General features: G+C 42.9%; 1 protein-coding gene across 9 annotated transcripts in view; it reads left to right on the forward strand.

Annotated features, from left to right (window-relative positions):
- The first annotated feature begins 282 nt into the window (after positions 1-282).
- The window catches only part of LMO7 (LIM domain 7), a 188,674-nt gene continuing 171,177 nt past the window's right edge, over positions 283-17,779 (forward strand). For 4 of the 9 annotated variants that reach the window (XM_005601291.4, XM_070239927.1, XM_005601290.4 and 1 more), the window contains exons 1-2: positions 283-391; positions 1,167-1,236. In XM_005601291.4, coding sequence (XP_005601348.1) covers positions 1,177-1,236 — 60 coding nt within the window. In that variant the 5' untranslated portion in view covers positions 283-391; positions 1,167-1,176. Of the gene's footprint in view, positions 392-626; positions 1,012-1,166; positions 1,237-17,779 lie in introns of those variants that run through there. The other 5 variants (XM_070239926.1, XM_070239933.1, XM_005601289.4 and 2 more) reach the window with 4 other exon arrangements.

Raw genomic sequence — 17,779 nt, forward strand, 5'->3', positions numbered from 1 at the left:
TGCCTCGAGTGTACCCAAACCACAAAGGGTGGAAGGTTTGACGCTCAGGGGGGAGGTCGGTCAAATGGCCAGAACTGGGCGGAGTGGGCGAGGGGCGGGAGGAACGCAGGTCTCCTGAGCTCGAACCCTCGGCGGCAGGACGGGGCTGGAGCGGCAAGTACCCTCCGCCTCACCCACCTGGAAGCGGGGCGAGGCGGGGCGGGCCCAGGCTGGGGGAATGGGCGGCACGTGCCAAGGCCACTACCCTCACCTGCCGCCAGGAGGGCCCGGGCGGCCGCGGGGGGCGGGGGCTTGGGCTGGGGACGCCGCGTACCTGGCGGCGGGGCCCGCGCGCGGCGGGACGGCGGACTCGGCGGGAGCGGGAGCCGCGCGCTGCGGGTTCGGACGGCAGGTGAGGGCGGCGGGCCTGCCGGGCGGGGCGGCTGCGCGTCTCGGCGGGCCGCGTCCCCAGCGGGGGAAGTTTCTTGGCCGGGAAAGGTGCAATTGTGTGCAGCTATTCCTGGTATGTCAGGCGGGCCGGGCGGCCGCGAGCCGAGAGGGCGCCGCTTCCAGGGGCCCCGGGAAAGGGAAGGCGGCCAGGCGGGCGGAGGCGGGAAGGATGCGGGCGCGGGGGCGCATCCCCTCGGGGCGGGGCTGCGGGCCCTGCGGGCAGCGCGGGAGCGCGAGCGTGGCCTGGGCCACCGCCTCCTGGCGGACGGTGGCATCCCTTGGCCCAGACAGTCTGACCACAAAGGCGGCTGCGGTCCGGAGCCTCGGGGAGCCGCAGGGGGGGCGGACGGAAGCGGCGACTCCGCGGCCGGGGTGGGCGGCAGGGTGACTGGGGCGGGGCCATTCCGGGAGGGCGGCGGCAGCGCTGCGACTTTTGAAGTCCAAACAGTTGTCCCGGCCGGTGCCGCGCGCCGCCTCTAGTCGCCCTCTCCACCCACGGCGCCCTGCCCGGCTGCCAGGTCCCCTCGGACCTGGGGTCGTTTTCAGGAGTTTAGAGAAAGCCAGGTCTTCAAGTTCTTGTAGGTGCGAAACCTTAGCAAGCTGCAGAGGGCAACAAAGGGAAAGGGCACCCGGGCGGCTTGCGGCCGGGGCAGGGGCCGGGGCGGCGGCCGAGTCGCGCGCGGGACCCCCGCCCCGCCGCGCACCCACCGCGTCTCTCTCTCCTCGTCTTGCCCTAGTCTTGAAGGGATGGAGGAGGCCGAGGCCGACTGCGCCGTAGCGTTCGCGGAGGCCCAGAGATGGGTGGAGGTGAGTGCCTTTAACTCCTCTCCTTTCCACGTGAGTTTGCGGCCTCGGGGCGGGCGTCGCGAGGTGCGGGCGGCCCGGCCACTCCGCGCTTTGGCGTCCTCCCGGGACAGTCGCGGGCGCGCAGCCGGCGGGTTTGCCTGTGCTGTTTTGGGGACTTAAGTTCTGCTTCTCCTTTAACGTCCAGCTAAGTTTAGCGCTGAGCTCTCTGCGACGGTCTCGCTGGCTCCCCCGGAGCTCCTGGGCCAGGGCAGAGTCGAGCGCGCGCCCACCCGCGTTGGGGACCGCGCCTCCCTGTGGGCCAGCCCACGTTGGCACCCGGACGCCCGGGCTGTCTCTCTGCGGGGAACAGCTGGCCCTGGGTCCTCTGGTGCATGTCTTTGGGATGGGTACAAGTGGGAATGCCTGACACAGGTCTGCACGGGCAGTATATTAAGTGGATGTTCTGTGGGAGGGTGAGTGGAGGAGTTAGACACCTATGGCGCACCTGGAGAGATGCTTTCTCCCAGGCAGCATCCGGAGCCCAGGGCAGGGGAGCCAGGGTTTGTACTTCTTCAAAGTCGACTTTGATGAGACTAAGATCTCCTAGGGTCATTCGCTGAAGGCTTGTTAATTTCCTAGTTGTGCCTCAGACGGTATCTTCCATTCGTTTCTTTCCGATTAAAAAGGAGATGCTCTCTTGGAGGTTTCTTCATCAACGCCTTAGAGTTACGTTTATCTGTAGAAGGTTAACACCAGGACTTTTAGCCGTTATTCAGCTGTATGAAACGACTTTTTAAATGGTGGTTAAGAAGTCTTCCCGGCAGATGTGAATCAGGAATAACTGCTTGTTAGAAAATTGTTGCCGGCACCAGCCTTGCAGTCATTTAGGAGTTATTGATGCCACGTGCTGGCTTTCTCAACGTATTTAAAAATAATTAGGCTTAACGTTTAGTCCATGGGAAAAACATGTTCAAGAATACCAAAGCAAACAGTGTTGAAAAAGAATTCATTTGTCCTTAAAGAAATAAATGTATATATGTGGAAAAAATAAAGAGCATAAACTTTAAATGTTGCATTTCTTACGCTAAAGGAATGTGAAACGTGAGTAGCATTATCCGCTGGATAGTAGGGAGGGGGTCTAAGAAATCAGGTTTCGGTGTCTTTTTTGGGCTGAAACGTTAAGCTAGTCTGAAGGTGACTTAGGTGAGAGCAGAGGGCCTGGAGGGGGAGGGAGAAGAATAAACAGTGTATTTTGACTTGAAATGAGAGTGGAAAAATTCCAGCAATGTAGTTAAGAGAAATAACTTCCCCCATTCATAAACTTTGAAAAGTCAAGGCTTCCAAAGTAATTTTCCATTAGGAGTGTTTGTCCTGCATAATTTTAGAAAAGAAATTGAACTTTTTGCATTTGAGTGGTGGGCTGGAGGGAGGGAAAAGGGAAGAAATGTAGGGACATTTTTTGGTCATACATGGCTCCCGTGTGGAGTTTGTATCTGCGTGCTCTGTAATTGCTTCAGGAAATCTGTGAATATGGATGGATTCACACCTTTTTCTTTTTTAGTATGCACACTTTTAAAATCTAAAAATTCCTTGTTTGTTGTAGCTTGATCATAATTGCATGGGATTTCTGTGAGAAATTTGTATCTAACAAACTTGATGGAAGTGTTTTGTGGTAAAATATATCATAGAGCATCTTCCCACTCCCATGTCACCCCATCTGAGAGTGTCAGCAATGATTTGGCAACTCTCTACAGTGCTGTGTTCATCATTAGCAGAGAGCCAAATTTTTCTAAAGGCTTTGCCACATCATTTTAATATAGTTAATGAAATAAAAATTAAGTGATTTTTTTCTAGTGCCACAGGGAGCAAGGCGTTAGGTTCATTGAAGATATGTGAATACTTCACATATTCACATATACTTTGGGCATTTGAAGTGATAGCAGTGTGTTCACTCTTAGATTTAGTTTTTCAGTTAGTGTCCAAATTTGTCTGTCTACTTAGCTTTGCCTTTACAACCAAAGCACATGTTTTAAAATATTGTTCTTGCCAAAAGAAGCAGAACGAATGACTCTCATTGCCACAGCTTCTTAACTCTAAGAACCCCTAATTTGAAGATAAAATATTGATTCTAAAGTGTATTTTGTAAAGTATTTTGGAAAGTGAGGAAGATTATAGTGTAAATCTTTCTCCTGCTTGGTAATATTCTTACTCTGGTTTCCCTTTCTATCATACTTTCCTCTACATATGTTGAAGCATAAGTGGGTCCTTCATTTATATGTGTATATATATGTATTATAATGTTATTTTATATAAAATGTATATTATGTATAAGCTGCTGCCTTTATCCTCAGCTGCAGCTTTGAATAACCCAAGGTCAAGAAGCTCTAATAACCTTGTAAAACTTTGAATGATGACCACAGTCCATGTCAGTATGTCCTTGCCATTTCCGTTTTCCATCTGTCTTTTTTTTTTTTTTTAAAGATTTTATTTTTTCCTTTTTCTCCCCAAAGGCCCCCAGTACATAGTTGTATATTCTTCGTTGTGGGTCCTTCTAGCTGTGGCATGTGGGACGCTGCCTCAGTGTGGTTTGATGAGCAGTGCCATGTCCACGCCCAGGATTCGAACCAACGAAACACTGGGCCACCTGCAGCGGAGCGCGAGAACCCAACCACTTGGCCACGGGGCCAGCCCCTCCATCTGTCTTTTTAAACAGCTAATATATTATTGCCACAACCAAAGTGAAAGTTTTATTTATTTTATTTTGGGAGAGGGGGGAGAAAGGGTGAATTGAGGGCTAGTGGTTGTTATTCTACCAATTACTATCATTTTATAACTCTTTTTTTGTTTCTTTCAAATTGTTGGATACTTAGGAGTGTATATATACTTACTTCTGGTTAGTTTAATATTTCAATTCAAAACAAGTGTAGGAATGCTACCCTCTAAGGTAATTCCATGTAATGATATTGGATTATTATCTGGTTGGAAATACTGTTTGGAATATTAATAATGTAGCAGAGCTGGTTTATGATTAAACATCGGTTTAGCCCAAATCATGTAATGGTCTGAAGGCAAGGCAGAGGGGAAGCTTGATTCCAGCAAGGTCGTGGAGGGGCTGATGAAGTGGTAGAAAGTACAGCCTGGACTCTAATTTTGGTCTTTTCTGCAGCACCTTTTCATTTTCTTACCTAATAGTTGCCTCTGTCTCTCTGTTTTGGGGCATTAAAACGCCTTGTAGTAAACAGACAGAATACCAATGAGATTGAAAACTGGGTATATAGCTCATTGCCTTGGTTGGTGACCAGGTTCCAGTCTGTGAGTTAATGTTGCTATCTAGGTTGAAGTTTAAATACAGTAGTAATTTTTACGGCTCACAGGCTAGCTTAAATCATTTGCCACGCATCTGCTCTTCCTCTTATCTCTGGGTTTGATTCTTTTAGCATTGCTGTCACCCTGTAGAAGGACTGAAGGGATGCCAACTTGAGCTCAGGGCCAAGCCTGGCACCAGAATATGGATGCTTCCCTGGTTACTTCCCGTTGGTCTGTTTCTCCACCTGCCCCCTTTTATCCTTCAGGGCTGTGCTGGTCAGCCTCTTGGTTTACCTTGGGTGCTGCATTGTTAAAGCATTGCACTCTGTGGGTCTCCCGTTGATAACAGCAAAATAGTTCTAAGTGATTTCCCTTTTTCTCTGCAAACTGCACCCCTTCTCCTAGAGGTTTCCAACCTGTGGTCTGGTGTGAAAGCGTTTGCTTGGTGCACATGAATCCTTAGTGTGGTGCGGTGTCGTCTGTCAACTAAATGAAGGTCTCATGGATTTGTCCTGTTGCTTTCCAAATGTGTGTAGAGTGATAAAAACATTCATTTGAAAATGTTACTGAATTCGTAGAAGCATTTTGGGTAATGATATATAATTTCTGCTAACAGATATTAAACTTGAAAATACTATGATGGTAAAATTTGTTAAAATTTTTAACTGTTAGGAAGCGATTCTTATACTAGCTGTTGCAGCCAAAATAATTTTTTCAAAATATAAACGTGATTTTGTTAGTTCCTTGTTTTCTAGGAGTTGTGAAAAGCTTTAAAGTCCGTAATTCTTACATTATGCTGTGAAGCATAGCGTTCACAGCTCTTTACAATCTGGTCTCTGCCTATATATCTGTCTTTTCGGGGTCATTTTCTCCATAACTATTTGCATTTTTGCCAGATAGCATAGAGATTAAGAGCACAGTTTTGTGCATTACATATCTAGTACTTATTTTTCTTGTAAATGGGAGTTTGTACTTCTTGACCACCTTCATACCATTCACGATGACTTCTGTGTGGTATATTTGAAAGCTGCTGGGAGAGTAGATTCTAAAAGTTCTCGTCACAAGGGAAAAAAATTTGTGTGTAACTATATGAGGAGATGTATATTAACTAAACTTTCTGTGGTGATTGTTTTGCAATATGTGCATGTGAAGTCATTATACAGCACCCCTTAAACTTCTACAGAGCTGTATGTCAATTATATCTCAATAAAACTGAAAAAAAAAAAAAGTGCACAGTTTTGGAATCAAGTCATTGCTCTGGTCCTGGCTCTCTGCTGCTGAAAGCCAGCAGGCCTCAGGATCTTCTTTGAACCTCCCATGGTGGTTGTGCTAGTTAAGTGAGTTGCTGACTGCAGAGCAGTTAGCGCTCCCTAATCCTTGCTTGTGTGTCCCCAGCGCGCAGGATGCTGTTTTCTCGTCTGCAGGCTATTGTGCTCGTTATTCCTTGCTTACCCGACACTCATGATGCCTCATCATTCCTCCACACTGGGGCTAAAGTCCACTTTTCTGTGAAGCCTTTTCTGAACCACCAAACCTCCACCCCCACCCATTCCTTCCTCTCCTCTCTTGCTCATGTAGATCTTTCTTTTTGCACTCTGTGGTCTAAATCCATCCGTTTTTCCATATTAGACTATGAACTAACTGAGGGCAGGAACAGTATCTTATCTTTTGCTCGAGGACTTGGCGTGGTGCCTGGTAAATGCTTGTTGAATGAAAGGACAGTCTTTAAGGCTGTAGCTTTAGCAAAATTTAAAAGTAGGATTTTAAGGAGCAGAACTTCTTCCTTCTCCCAGTGGAAATTTGCTTCAGTATCTAAAGCTGAGTTCGTTGCTTGGCCAGTTGTTTGGCTGGGACCAGCAACAAGATGTGCCTTCATTTGCATGCCAGCATCTACTTGCCTATTTACTTAGCATTTCCTCCTCTGCTCCAACCTGGTTCCTGAGTCATGTCACTCTACTCCTGCCTTCTATTTAATGGTTTCCCTCATGGGGACTTGGATTCAGTCATTTTGTTATCCAAAAAAAATGCCTATTATATGCCTACTCTGTACTGGCACTTGTCGGGCTTATTGATTCAAATGCCAAATCTCAACCTCTTTTCTGAACCTCAAGAACAGAAGCACACCCCCTGAGGGGCAGACATGCAAATAAACCCGGCAGCGCCATCAGATAATTGCTCTAATGGAAGTTTGCACAATGTGTAGTGATGGCATTTAGGAGGCAGCCTGAGTCTGCCCGGTGAGTCAGGCAAACTCACAGAGGAGGCTGGAGTGGGCCTAACACGTCTGCCCAGGGGGCTGGGGCACTGTGGCTTTATAACTTGTGAGATCTTGAAGTCGCATACAGCACAACTTTCAGAAGTTGCTCAGAGTAGTTTATTTTTCCTCAGATAAGTTTACATGCAGTGAAAGGCACAGATTTTAAGTGTGCAGTTGCAGGAGTTTTGTCAAAGGTATATACCCATGTAACTGGCACCCTAATCAAGATATAGAACATTTTTTTTTAAGTAGTGTTTTTTTTTTTAAAGATTTTATTTATTTATCCTTTTTCTCCCCAAAGCCCTCCAGTGCATAGCTGCACATATTTTAGTTTTGGGGCCTTCTAGTTGTGGTACGTGGGACGCTGCCTCAGCGTGGCCTGATGAGCGGTGCCACATCTGCGCCCAGGGTTGGAACTGGCGAAACCCTGGGCTGCTGAAGCAGAGAACGCGAACCTAACCACTTGGCCACGGGGCTAGCCCCAAGATATAGGACTTGTTTATCACTCAAAAACGTTCCCTTCCAGAAGGACACATCAGTCTCCACCCCTCCTGTAGGCAGCCACTCTTCTGATTTCTAGTGTCATAGGTTTCTCAGGGTAGTTTTGAACAGCCATGAACTGTCTTGATTCAATATGTTTGTTTTTCTTTGTGCAGCATTTTACTATTTCTTGAACACAACCTCTTCATATGGTGAATAAGAAAGATCCTAGGACAGGAGGGATGGCAGGAGATGAGGGAGTTCCCAAAATCCTCTTGGGAAGGAACTGATACACACAAATAGGAACCAGGGCAGGGATGGCGTTAGAATAGCCTGACTCCAGGGAGTATAAACAGATATGGCAAGGTATTTCCTGAGGAACTGGGAGTATTCCACCACAGTGTCAGTCATTCTGGATCCTTCCAATGTACTGATGCACTGAACGCTAGAAACGGACCTTTTCTTAAAGTAGGGGAAATTACAAAGAGCTTGTACCTTTAATAAAACAGAGTGTCCTTGAACCAGTTAGAGAGGTGCACCCACTGGGCCAAAAGGAATGAGTGATTTTTTGGTTCTTGATACACATCACCAAGTAACTCTCTGAAAGCTTCGTGCTAATTTGCAACTATGAACAGGGGTTGAGGGCTCCAGCTTCTCCATATTCTGGCCAGAATTGAGAATTGTCATTTGCATTTTCCTTCTAAATAAATAGATGAAAGAGGCGTGTTGTTCTGCTTTTTCTCAGATCACTAATGATGTTAAACATTTATCGAACAGATGACTCATTGGGTTTCCTCCAGCGAGGAAGGATGAAACTGAAACAAGGAGGATTCTGTCTCCTCTACATGAGATCACAAAAGGCTTAGACGGCCCCTGGCCTGGTGAGGCGAGTCTCCAAGGTAGTAGGCATGGTAGGGCCGTTAAGGAAGTATCTCGTGTGTTGTCTTGTTTTTCTCTTTGGGTCGTTTGGAGATAGGCCTTTTGAGTTTTCAACAAAATTATGAGATGAAGAATGGAACAACTGGCCGTTTTGATTAAGCGGAGCACCTTAATGTCTCTTCAGCCATTTGTAAAGCACAGAAATTGTTAAAGCTTCTCCTTGACTGAGAGGGCTGATGTTCTGAGTGTGCGGCAGGGAGGACGCAGATTCCTTTAGTCCGTTTGGTTCTTGTCCTTCCATGCAGTGCTCTAGCGCGGTCTCTCTGGATGCCAAGAGTGCTTTGGCTAGTAAGGGACTGCTGATGGGACTGACCGTTTCCTTTTACCCCCCTTCCTTTTTAAACTGCTTCTCAACATACCAGTATTTGAGTTAGGGAAAAGCGCTAGTTTTGAGAATATTAGTTAAGAAAAACAAGCAGTATCGACAAATTTGCCTGACTCTTTTAGTTTGTAGAAAAGTAGACTTTGTAGGTGAACTATTTCATCTATTACCATCTGCACATTGAGTTGTCGCTGCTGTTCCTGTGTCCTACCGTCCCCAACAGAAAGTTCTCAAGTGCTTCTTGACTAAATTAGTGTTTTGTGTCCAATCAAGAGGTTGGCTTATTTAATTGATGTTTGCTGATCTCTGTAAGCCTGTTAACTGTCACAAATGTATTTGAGCCCTAGGAAATGATAAATTATGCATACCTGTGTTTATTCTTTAGTTTCGGAAGATAATTATTGGGTGCATTTCTTTAAAAACACTTTTGATGTGCTCAGAGCTCTTAATAAGGATAATAGCTGTCGTATATGCACAACTGTGCGAGCAGGTTTAACACACTCAGTCTGCCACTTTGCTCTGAGGAGATGGGTATTAGCAAATTCTATAGATGAGTCACATCACAGCCCCGTAAGCAGCCTTTCCAAAGACTGTAAAATCCTCCCTGGCAGGATGCTTGAAGACTGGTTCTAACTCCTGGGTACAGGATTCTCGGTTTGGTGCTTGAGTGCGTGTAGGTGATGGTGCACAGTGCTAGACCTTGTGTCTTTAAGTACAGTGGGGATTGTCAAAAGGAGAGAGGTTAGAAAAAATTTTGTGTGGGTTCTGGGGGCAGAACTGGTAATAACTCGTCACAATGAGGCTTTTGACTCAAGTATTTTAAAGACCCTTCTATAAATAAGGAGCCTGTCCTACACCAGAATGGGCTGATTTGAATAATGAGTTATCTACTAGTGAAGGTTTTACAAGAAAAAGTGATTGACAATGAAAACAACTAATATTTTTTTTCCACCTTGTGCGAGACGTGTGGTAGGTGCATTATACCCACATACCCTTATGATGAAAGACTCTTATTATCCAAGGGTGTTCTTTTCAGATGAGGAAAAAGGGGTAAGAGGTTTGCTCAAGGCTAGTAAGGGGAAGTTAGGGGTTTGGACCCAGGCACTTTGACTCCACAGCCTTATCTCTTAGTCACTATGCTCTAGTGCCCAAGAGTGATGCTGGTTAGTAAATTGTAGTAAATCAGGAAGAGAATGGGCTCTCAGTCCTCATTCCATTGAAAGCTGAAAGATTAGCTAGTTTCCGTTGATGACAAGTCCTGCACACCCCAACACGTTCTATCTTGTGATGTTAGTGCCTGGAAAGCACATGACGATCAAGTATTATATAAGCTGTGCAACTGCTGATAGCCACTCTTGAGCAATTGCATGCTTTAGATTTATATGTTCTGGTATATCTAAGTGGATGGATTAGTGCTCAATAAACCATTTAAAGTAATATGAAAGGTAAGCGTTTTTCTATGGTGACATTGAGTTATACTTTGAGCTAGAGTAGGAGATAAATTTAACTAGTTTCTTCTATAAGACAAATTTACAAAAGTATCAATTTCTTCTCGTATATGACCTATATTTCAGTAGTCCATGGCATGCCAAAAATTCTACACACTGTTATTGTACAGCGCTTAGAAATATATGTCATGTTATTGATGAGGATACTTTCTAGTTAGTGTTTTAGACATGTAAATACTGAAGCAAAGACCACAGTAGAAGATTTTGTCTTCTTAACTTGATTAAAATTTGACTTAGATGAATGAGCTGGGAAGGAAATATCTGAATTCTTTTGTTAGACCACCATTTCATAACATCCAAAGGAAGGGCAGTCATTGCCAACCTCTGTATAAACTTTGATTCTGGAATCTCGTTAGACTTTAAAGTCTTTCATTCTACCTGAGGAAGGAGAAAATAAGCAAACATTTTGCCTTTACTTCTTGAGGAATATGTAATCAATTTGGAGCTTACCCTGTTGTCCAAGGAAAATATTGTCAATCTATCAACAGCATCAGACACAGTTGGTCACACTTTCCTTCTTGAAATATTTCTTGCAATTGCCCTCTGGGTTTTTCTCCCATTTTACTTGATGTTTCTGATTTTCTTTCGCTGAATCGTCCTAATTATTTTGATCAGTAAATATTAGAGTGTCCCTGGGTTTATCTTCCCAAATGTTCTTTTTTGTCTACAATCTCTCTCTAGCAGATATTATTAAATAAATAGCTTTATACACCTTCTATATGCTAATGACTTCCATATTTGTATTCCTGACCCTGATGATGCTTCTAACCTCATATATATATATCTAGTCAAGATACTCAGTTGTGTGTCAAATAGGCACCTCACACTTTGTTCAAAACAAAACACTTAGTTCCTTCCCCTCCCTACCACCTACCTACTCATCCCCCTAGTGTTCCCCTTCTTAGTAAATGGAACTGCCGTTCACCCACTTGCTCAAGTCCCCAACATTGAAGTCATTAGTAACTCTTGTTTTGATCATACTCCACGTCCAGTCTGTCAAGAAATCCGGCTTGCTATGTCTTCAAATATAACCAGAATCGGACTGCTTCTTGCCACATCCACTATCAGCTCGCTGCTTCCAAAGTAACAGCCAGATTCCTTTTTAAAAATGTAAACCAGAAACTATACATCTGACTGTGCCCTCTGCTTCCCCCATGATGGCTATCCATTACATTTAGAGTAAAATCGGAATTTTTAAACCATGGTTTGTGGGGCCCCCCCATGACCTGTTCCCTGCTTGCCTCTCTCTTCTCTGCTCCCACTCTTCCTCTTGCTTATCATGCTCCAGTCATGCTGGCTTCCTGCTATTCCTCAAATGTGCAAAGAAGGTTTTTACTTCAGGGCTTTTGTGTTGTTCCTTCTGCGTGAGTACGTTTCCTTCACTTATTCAGGTCTCAGCTTAACTGATACTCTCCCCGCCCCCATGTAATAACCCCTCTTGTCACTCCATAGTCTTATATTTCATAGTACTTGTCATCACTTGCTTTTGTATATTTTTTTTCTTTGACTCTTACTCCCAGTAGAATATAAGTGCCTTATATGCAAGGGCTTAATTTGTTTTCAAGCCTTGAATAGTGTCAGGTATTTAGTAGGCACTCAATAAATATTCTGTTGGATAAATAAATGGATGGACGAACAAATGTCTTTTAATTCTTTGTACTTGAAATCTTTTTAACCCTCTCTTTTGACTGCCTTTCTGGCTGTGCTTCACTCAACAAGAGAAGTTGGTTTTATTATATTAGATTTTTGTTTTGTTTTTCTTCAAGTTCAGTTCTAGATTGAGCAAGTTCAAAGCATGTTTTAAAAAAAGCAAGTTTAAACCATGAGAAACGGACTTTGTTCATCCTTGTAAAGAAGCAAAGGTAAGCAAATATCATAAGATAATAAACATCCCAGAAAATCTGAAGATGAGCCTTCCTTGCTGAATATCCTGCCCTGGGGACAGTACGTTATCGTGAAACTTAGGGATATTAGTCATGGAAAGGATCTCATGGTTCACGGATTGGGGTCCTCCAGCTTCAGCATTGACTGTATCCAGATGCTAATGGGAGACAGTGAAGTAGGAAATAGCTTTACCCTGTTTTGAAATAAAAGAAAATAATCAAAAATTTGAGAACAAGAACATTTCTCCCTTTTGCCCCAACTCAAACATCAGAGGCCTACCTCATGCTTTCAGAGTGCTCCACTTTATGCCAGTTTTTTCAGGAATCATTCTGAAATGGCACATAAAACTGAGGAGTGGAGGGGCTGGCCCCACGGCCGAGTGGTGAAGTTCGCATGCTCCCCATCAGTGGCCCAGGGCTTCACTGGTTTGGATCCTGGGCGCAGACATGGCACCTCTCGTCAGGCCATGCTGAGGCAGCGTCCCACGTGCCACAACTAGAAGGACCCACAACTAAAATATACAACTATGTACTCGGGAGATTTGGGGAGAAAAAGCAGAAAAAAAACCCCAAGAAAAACTGAGTTTTGTTCAGAAATGAAGGGAAAAGGGAAGATGAAACTCCTTGTCTGTTTTGATGTAAAGTGAATTTCTCTTTACTTGTTTTTTTAATTATTCCTCCTAGCTGTCATGTGGATTAAGTGATATTGTTCTTTTTATAAATACAATTTTTTTTTACAGATGAGAAAACAGTGGCTCAGAGAAGTTCAGTTTCTTTCCCAACACCACACAGCGAATACTGTTGGAACCAGTATTTGAAATTAGATTTTTCTGACAGAAAAACTCAAGCTCTCAACCACTTCATTCACCTTCCTCTCCCTCTTTTATAGCTGTACCTACTCTTTTGGCATGTATACACTCTGTTTTGCTATTAGCTATTTTGTATGTCTGCCTTTGCCTCTCTCATTTGTTCTTATTTCACTGTTGGAGCTAAGTTAAAAAGCATTGGAAAGTGCTTAGACTCAATATAAAACGTTGTGTAAATTCACACTAAGATGTGAAGAACTTCCTGTTGTTGGGATGTGATGGGCTTAGAGGCAGTGTATGTGGGGTAAGGAAGGGAATGGTGAAGGCACTTGCCATGGTGGTTCTTTCTGGGGTTTGTCATGACAGGGAGGAGACAGTCACAGGGCAGCATGGGAACCAAAGTGAACACATTGGACAACAAATCTGTAGGCAGTTTGAGGATGGGAAAAGCATTTGGAAGCTATTAGAGAAGGTCCTTCTTGAGCAGGACCAGAAAGATGATAAGTGGAAAGTAATGTGGAAGCCTTTTGAGATGAGTGGAGGTGATACTAGCATGAGCAGGAGTCCATTGGATTGTCTTGTTGGCAAGACAATGAAGCTAGTATTCTACTTAGTGTGGAAGGTACTTATTCAAAGGTAATGAGAATTGCAAAACAAAATTGTGGATAAAGGATTTGAAATTTTTCTGTAAATGCCTTGTCAGGTGGTCTTGGAACCCGTGGGAGAGAATGGGTCAGTGGAGGAGAAAGGCCATATCCCATACGGGATCAAGGACTGAGCCTTGGGAATTGTCTTCTGTTAAGAGAACAGGAAGAGCAAAGGGAGGTTGTGGTCAAGAAGCTAGGCAGAAGACGACGGATGTGTTAGGGATCCTAAGGGAAGCCTTGGTTCCGTGAAAGGTTGAGAGGAAAAGGTTTATCAATAGTGTTCAGGACTAAAAGAAGTGATCAAGGGAAGAGAAAATGGGAACAAGGCCATTGAGTTTGGCAAGAGAGCTGTCTCTCACATTTTGAAAGTACAGTTTTAGAGTGTTTGTGTGGGAGCCAAACCAAGCTGCAGAAGATCCTTCTAGAAAGTCAGTATAGGGGCAGGTGCACCATGAGAGGAGAGGTAGGAAGAGGTACCAAGAAATCGATATTGTCTTTGTGTTAACAAAATCATTCCCTGCCCCAAGCATACATTATTGGATAATATTTATATTTAATGGGAGTATACTCTAGGCCGACAGGTCTGAAGGAATTGTTGCGGTCTGCTGTACAAAGTACTAAAGTTGAAGCACACTACTATATTTTAGGAATCTGTGACCTTGTTGTGCTAAAGATCATCTGGAAGTCACTTTAATCTGAATTTATTTTCTCTTTCCTAAACAGGGGTAATGTCTCTCCTGTCCCCAGCGTTTTAAGCTGACAGTAAGCTGGTGAAGATATTTTTAATGTTTAGAATAAATGTATCTTAATAGTTTTGATTTAGTGACTCTAAGAAATTTAAAGTCATATTAATCTGGAAACAGATGATAATAAGAAAGGAAATAAAACATTTCTAACTTTTAAATATAGATACGAATAGTCACCATGAAAGCGTACATTCTTGGCACATCATGTCTTTGTTTCTTTTCTGTGTTCTAGCATCGTGTAGTGGCAAGAATGACAGGATTGGGGTAATACTGCATAGGCATAGCTCTTACATGGCCAGTCCCAGAGTAAAATGTGTGACGTGGACAAGACATGTAGCATTTCTCAGCCTCAATTCCCACAACTATAAAATGAGGATTGCAAGGTGGTGATGTGGTTTAGAAAAAACAATGTGGGATATATGTATGTACTTAACAAATGGTAAGTGCCCATATTATTATTATTATTCTACTAAATCTGTGTATAATCAGAAAATAGATTATTAAATGATGACTTTTTTGTCTTTCTTGGAATCACTAATTTTTAAGGTTGTGTGCGTGTGTGTATTCCACAATGCAATTAGATAACTTGCTTTTTATTCTAACCTCTGATTTGTGAATATGGGTTTTTCTTAAGTTCCTTCTATATTGTTCTTAAGCTGTAATAAAAATCCTTTCATCTATGAGAAATCGAGGTTGGAATGAACAAATGCCTTACAAGTAATGGCTTCTGTTTCTTGAGGGTACTTGTCATCTTCTTCTCTCTATGGATCCTCGTGCTCAATTTAGCACTGCTTTGCCATCAATTCTTTCCCATCAATGGAAGGATGGTCAACTTGCCTGAGACCTTTTAAATTGAAGGAAAAGAATTCCATATTTACCTCACTGTTGAAAATACTGGCATGTCCTTGTACTCACTGCTCCCTTCTGTTTCGCTACTGTCTATTTGAAGTTTCAGATTAGAGCGTAGCATGTGCAGAGGCAATGTATTAAGTTTCTTCTTTTCATATAAATTTTTTCAGATCTCTATACATTACTGTTATCTCAATTATTCTTTGTTCTTTGTGCGTCTTTTTGACCCTTTAAATTACTTTTCGTGTTTCATGTGCCTTTGAGTCGTCTTATTAATTTAGCTTTTCTGCTGTATTCAATTTGGAAGAGGCAATTGTAAGATATTTCGAAGAAGGAAGTTTTATGATGTCTTACTAAAAATGGGCCTAATGAGGTATTTTAGAAAAGAGAAGCTTTTATAGTTTGCATGAAGAAAGGAAATGCATTTTTAGGTGTTTTATTCAAAGGATAAAGTTTATACAACTGCCTGTTTTTAAGCCAATTTGCAAACATTTTTAGACTTGGAAAATGCTTGTAAGTCCTGAAAGGTATAACTTGCCAAGTAGCTGATGCTTTTGAAATTTGGCCTTAGTTCTGGGAAAAGAATGTGGTTGACAGCCACACTGCAATTTACAGTAATTCTTTTTGTGTAAGGAAATGAATCTACTTGACTTAATACATTCCAGATGAGCTTCTGGCTCCTTGATGATTACCAAGTCATTTAAAATTCAGGTTTCATTATTCAAATTAGTTACAGCAGCCCTCTCTGTGCTTGTAATGGCCAACGTGATGTTAAAATTTTGTGTAAAACTGAAACACTTTTGGGGGCAAATTGTGTTTTGGGTGGGCCATTTTGAGGCACAAGCTTATGATGTGGCCAGTGCCTGAGCATTTGGTGTGATCTAGGACTAAAAAGTGTCAAACATCTCTCTTGTGTCTAGTCCAGGCCATAAGGAGATCAAGTTGAAGACCCACAAGGAAATTCTGCTAGTGCCATAAAGGAGAACTTTCTTGGAAGCCCACTTAAATATTTCTACTTACTTTTCAGTGGTTGCCCTTATCTGTAAGGGAATCTGGAAAATGTTTTTAGCTGGACACATTGCTGTTTCCAACAATATTGGGGTTCCATTGCTAAGGCAGAAGAGGTTGACAATGCAGTGTCTGACACACTTCTTTTCTTTCTTTCTTTTTTTTTTTGTTGAGGGAGATTGGCCCGGAGCTAACATCTGTGCCAATCTTCCTCTATTTCGTATGTGGGATCCTGCCACCGCATGGCTGGATGACGGGTGTGTAGTTCTGTGCCCGGGATCCAAAGCCATGAATCCCGGGCCGCCAATGTGGGGCACATGAACTTAACCATTTTTGCCACCGGCTGGCTTCTGCCACACTTATTTTCTATTTGTTCCTTTCTCATAGCATTTTGCTTTGTTATGATTGCAATCTAGTGTATTGATTGCTCTCTGAGGATGTTATATTACTATAGTTCTTTTTCTTGTTCCCTGCATTGTCTCTGTTTCTTCCAAGTTCTTTTTCTGTTTTTTTCCCTTTAGGCTTTGGACTCTTAAGTTGGAAGTTTCTTTTAAACTTCTGGTGATCCTTGACTGACTGCTCTCTGGATTTCCTACTGTCTCTGTGTTCACAGCCATCTTCCTCTCTTCCTCACTACCCCTCTCCTACTCAAAGGACCTGTTGCCAATAGACTCTGAGTCTTTTCTAGGGGAATTTGCCTGTCCCTTTGCATGTCCTGAAGTTGAAATTTCCTTCATTCTGCTGAGTCAGTTACCATTCCTCCATCTGCTTTTTGTCTTCCAAAGGTTTGTTCAAAGTACTCTTCTACCGTTGTCTCTTTTCTGAGTCCCTTTTTCCTTGTGGGTTAATGCTTTAAATTTCTATGCTGTCATTTTGTTGGGGTTTTGGGAGGCAATGGAGAGAAATGTGCCGCCAGTTCTTTGTACTTAGCCAGAAGTCCAGTGTATGTGTACATTTTAGACGTACATCATAGAATAAAAGATTAGAAATGCATGGATCGAATGAAGGGTACAATGATTACTGAGGTATAATTTCACACATGTAAAATAAATGCCACCTTACTTAAATTTTTTAAAAACTCTACCTTATTATAAAATCGAATTGAGAGGGCTTTATATAAATCTGAAATCTACACACTGTAATAAGGCAAAATTTAAATCACAAAGGCAAAAAACTAAATCACAAATAGTGAATGCAGGACAGGCGGAAAATGAGCATAAGAAAGGTAAACTAAAGCCATAGATGAGGTACAGTTTCTGCTTTATGTTCCAATGTCTATGCTAGTAATGTGTCATAAACTTAATCGTTCTAGAAGTCAATTCAGACACAGAATCACCGCCCCATCCATGCCTTTCACAGCCCTGCTTTTGCACACACTCTTTCCTTCACCTGGGAAAAACTGAACAATACCTAACATGTAATAGATACTTAATAAATGAGTTTCTTTTCTTAAACCTCTGACAAAACTTGTTCCTTCAAGGGAAAAAAAGGAAGTTAACATATATTGAGTACCTCTGTTTCAGTCACTTCAAACAATTGCATTCTACAGGTAAGAAAACTGAAGATCAGATAGCCTAAGTAACCTGCCTAGGGAAGAGCAAGCTGTACACCCAGATCCTGGCTTCAGTCCTGGGGTCCTTTCTGCGACATCATAATTGCTTCCAATGATGCTCCTTCTGTGAATGTCTCCTTAAACAAGAACGACACTCCTGGGCACTTCACTTCTTATAATTTATCTGTCTTTGCTACAAGCTTTTCTTTTTTGTTTTTTAGTTAATGAAGATGTAAGATTTATTTTTCTAGTTTTATTGAG

The sequence above is a fragment of the Equus caballus genome, chromosome 17 (assembly GCF_041296265.1).
Source record: "Equus caballus isolate H_3958 breed thoroughbred chromosome 17, TB-T2T, whole genome shotgun sequence".
Taxonomy (NCBI): Eukaryota; Metazoa; Chordata; class Mammalia; order Perissodactyla; family Equidae; genus Equus; species Equus caballus.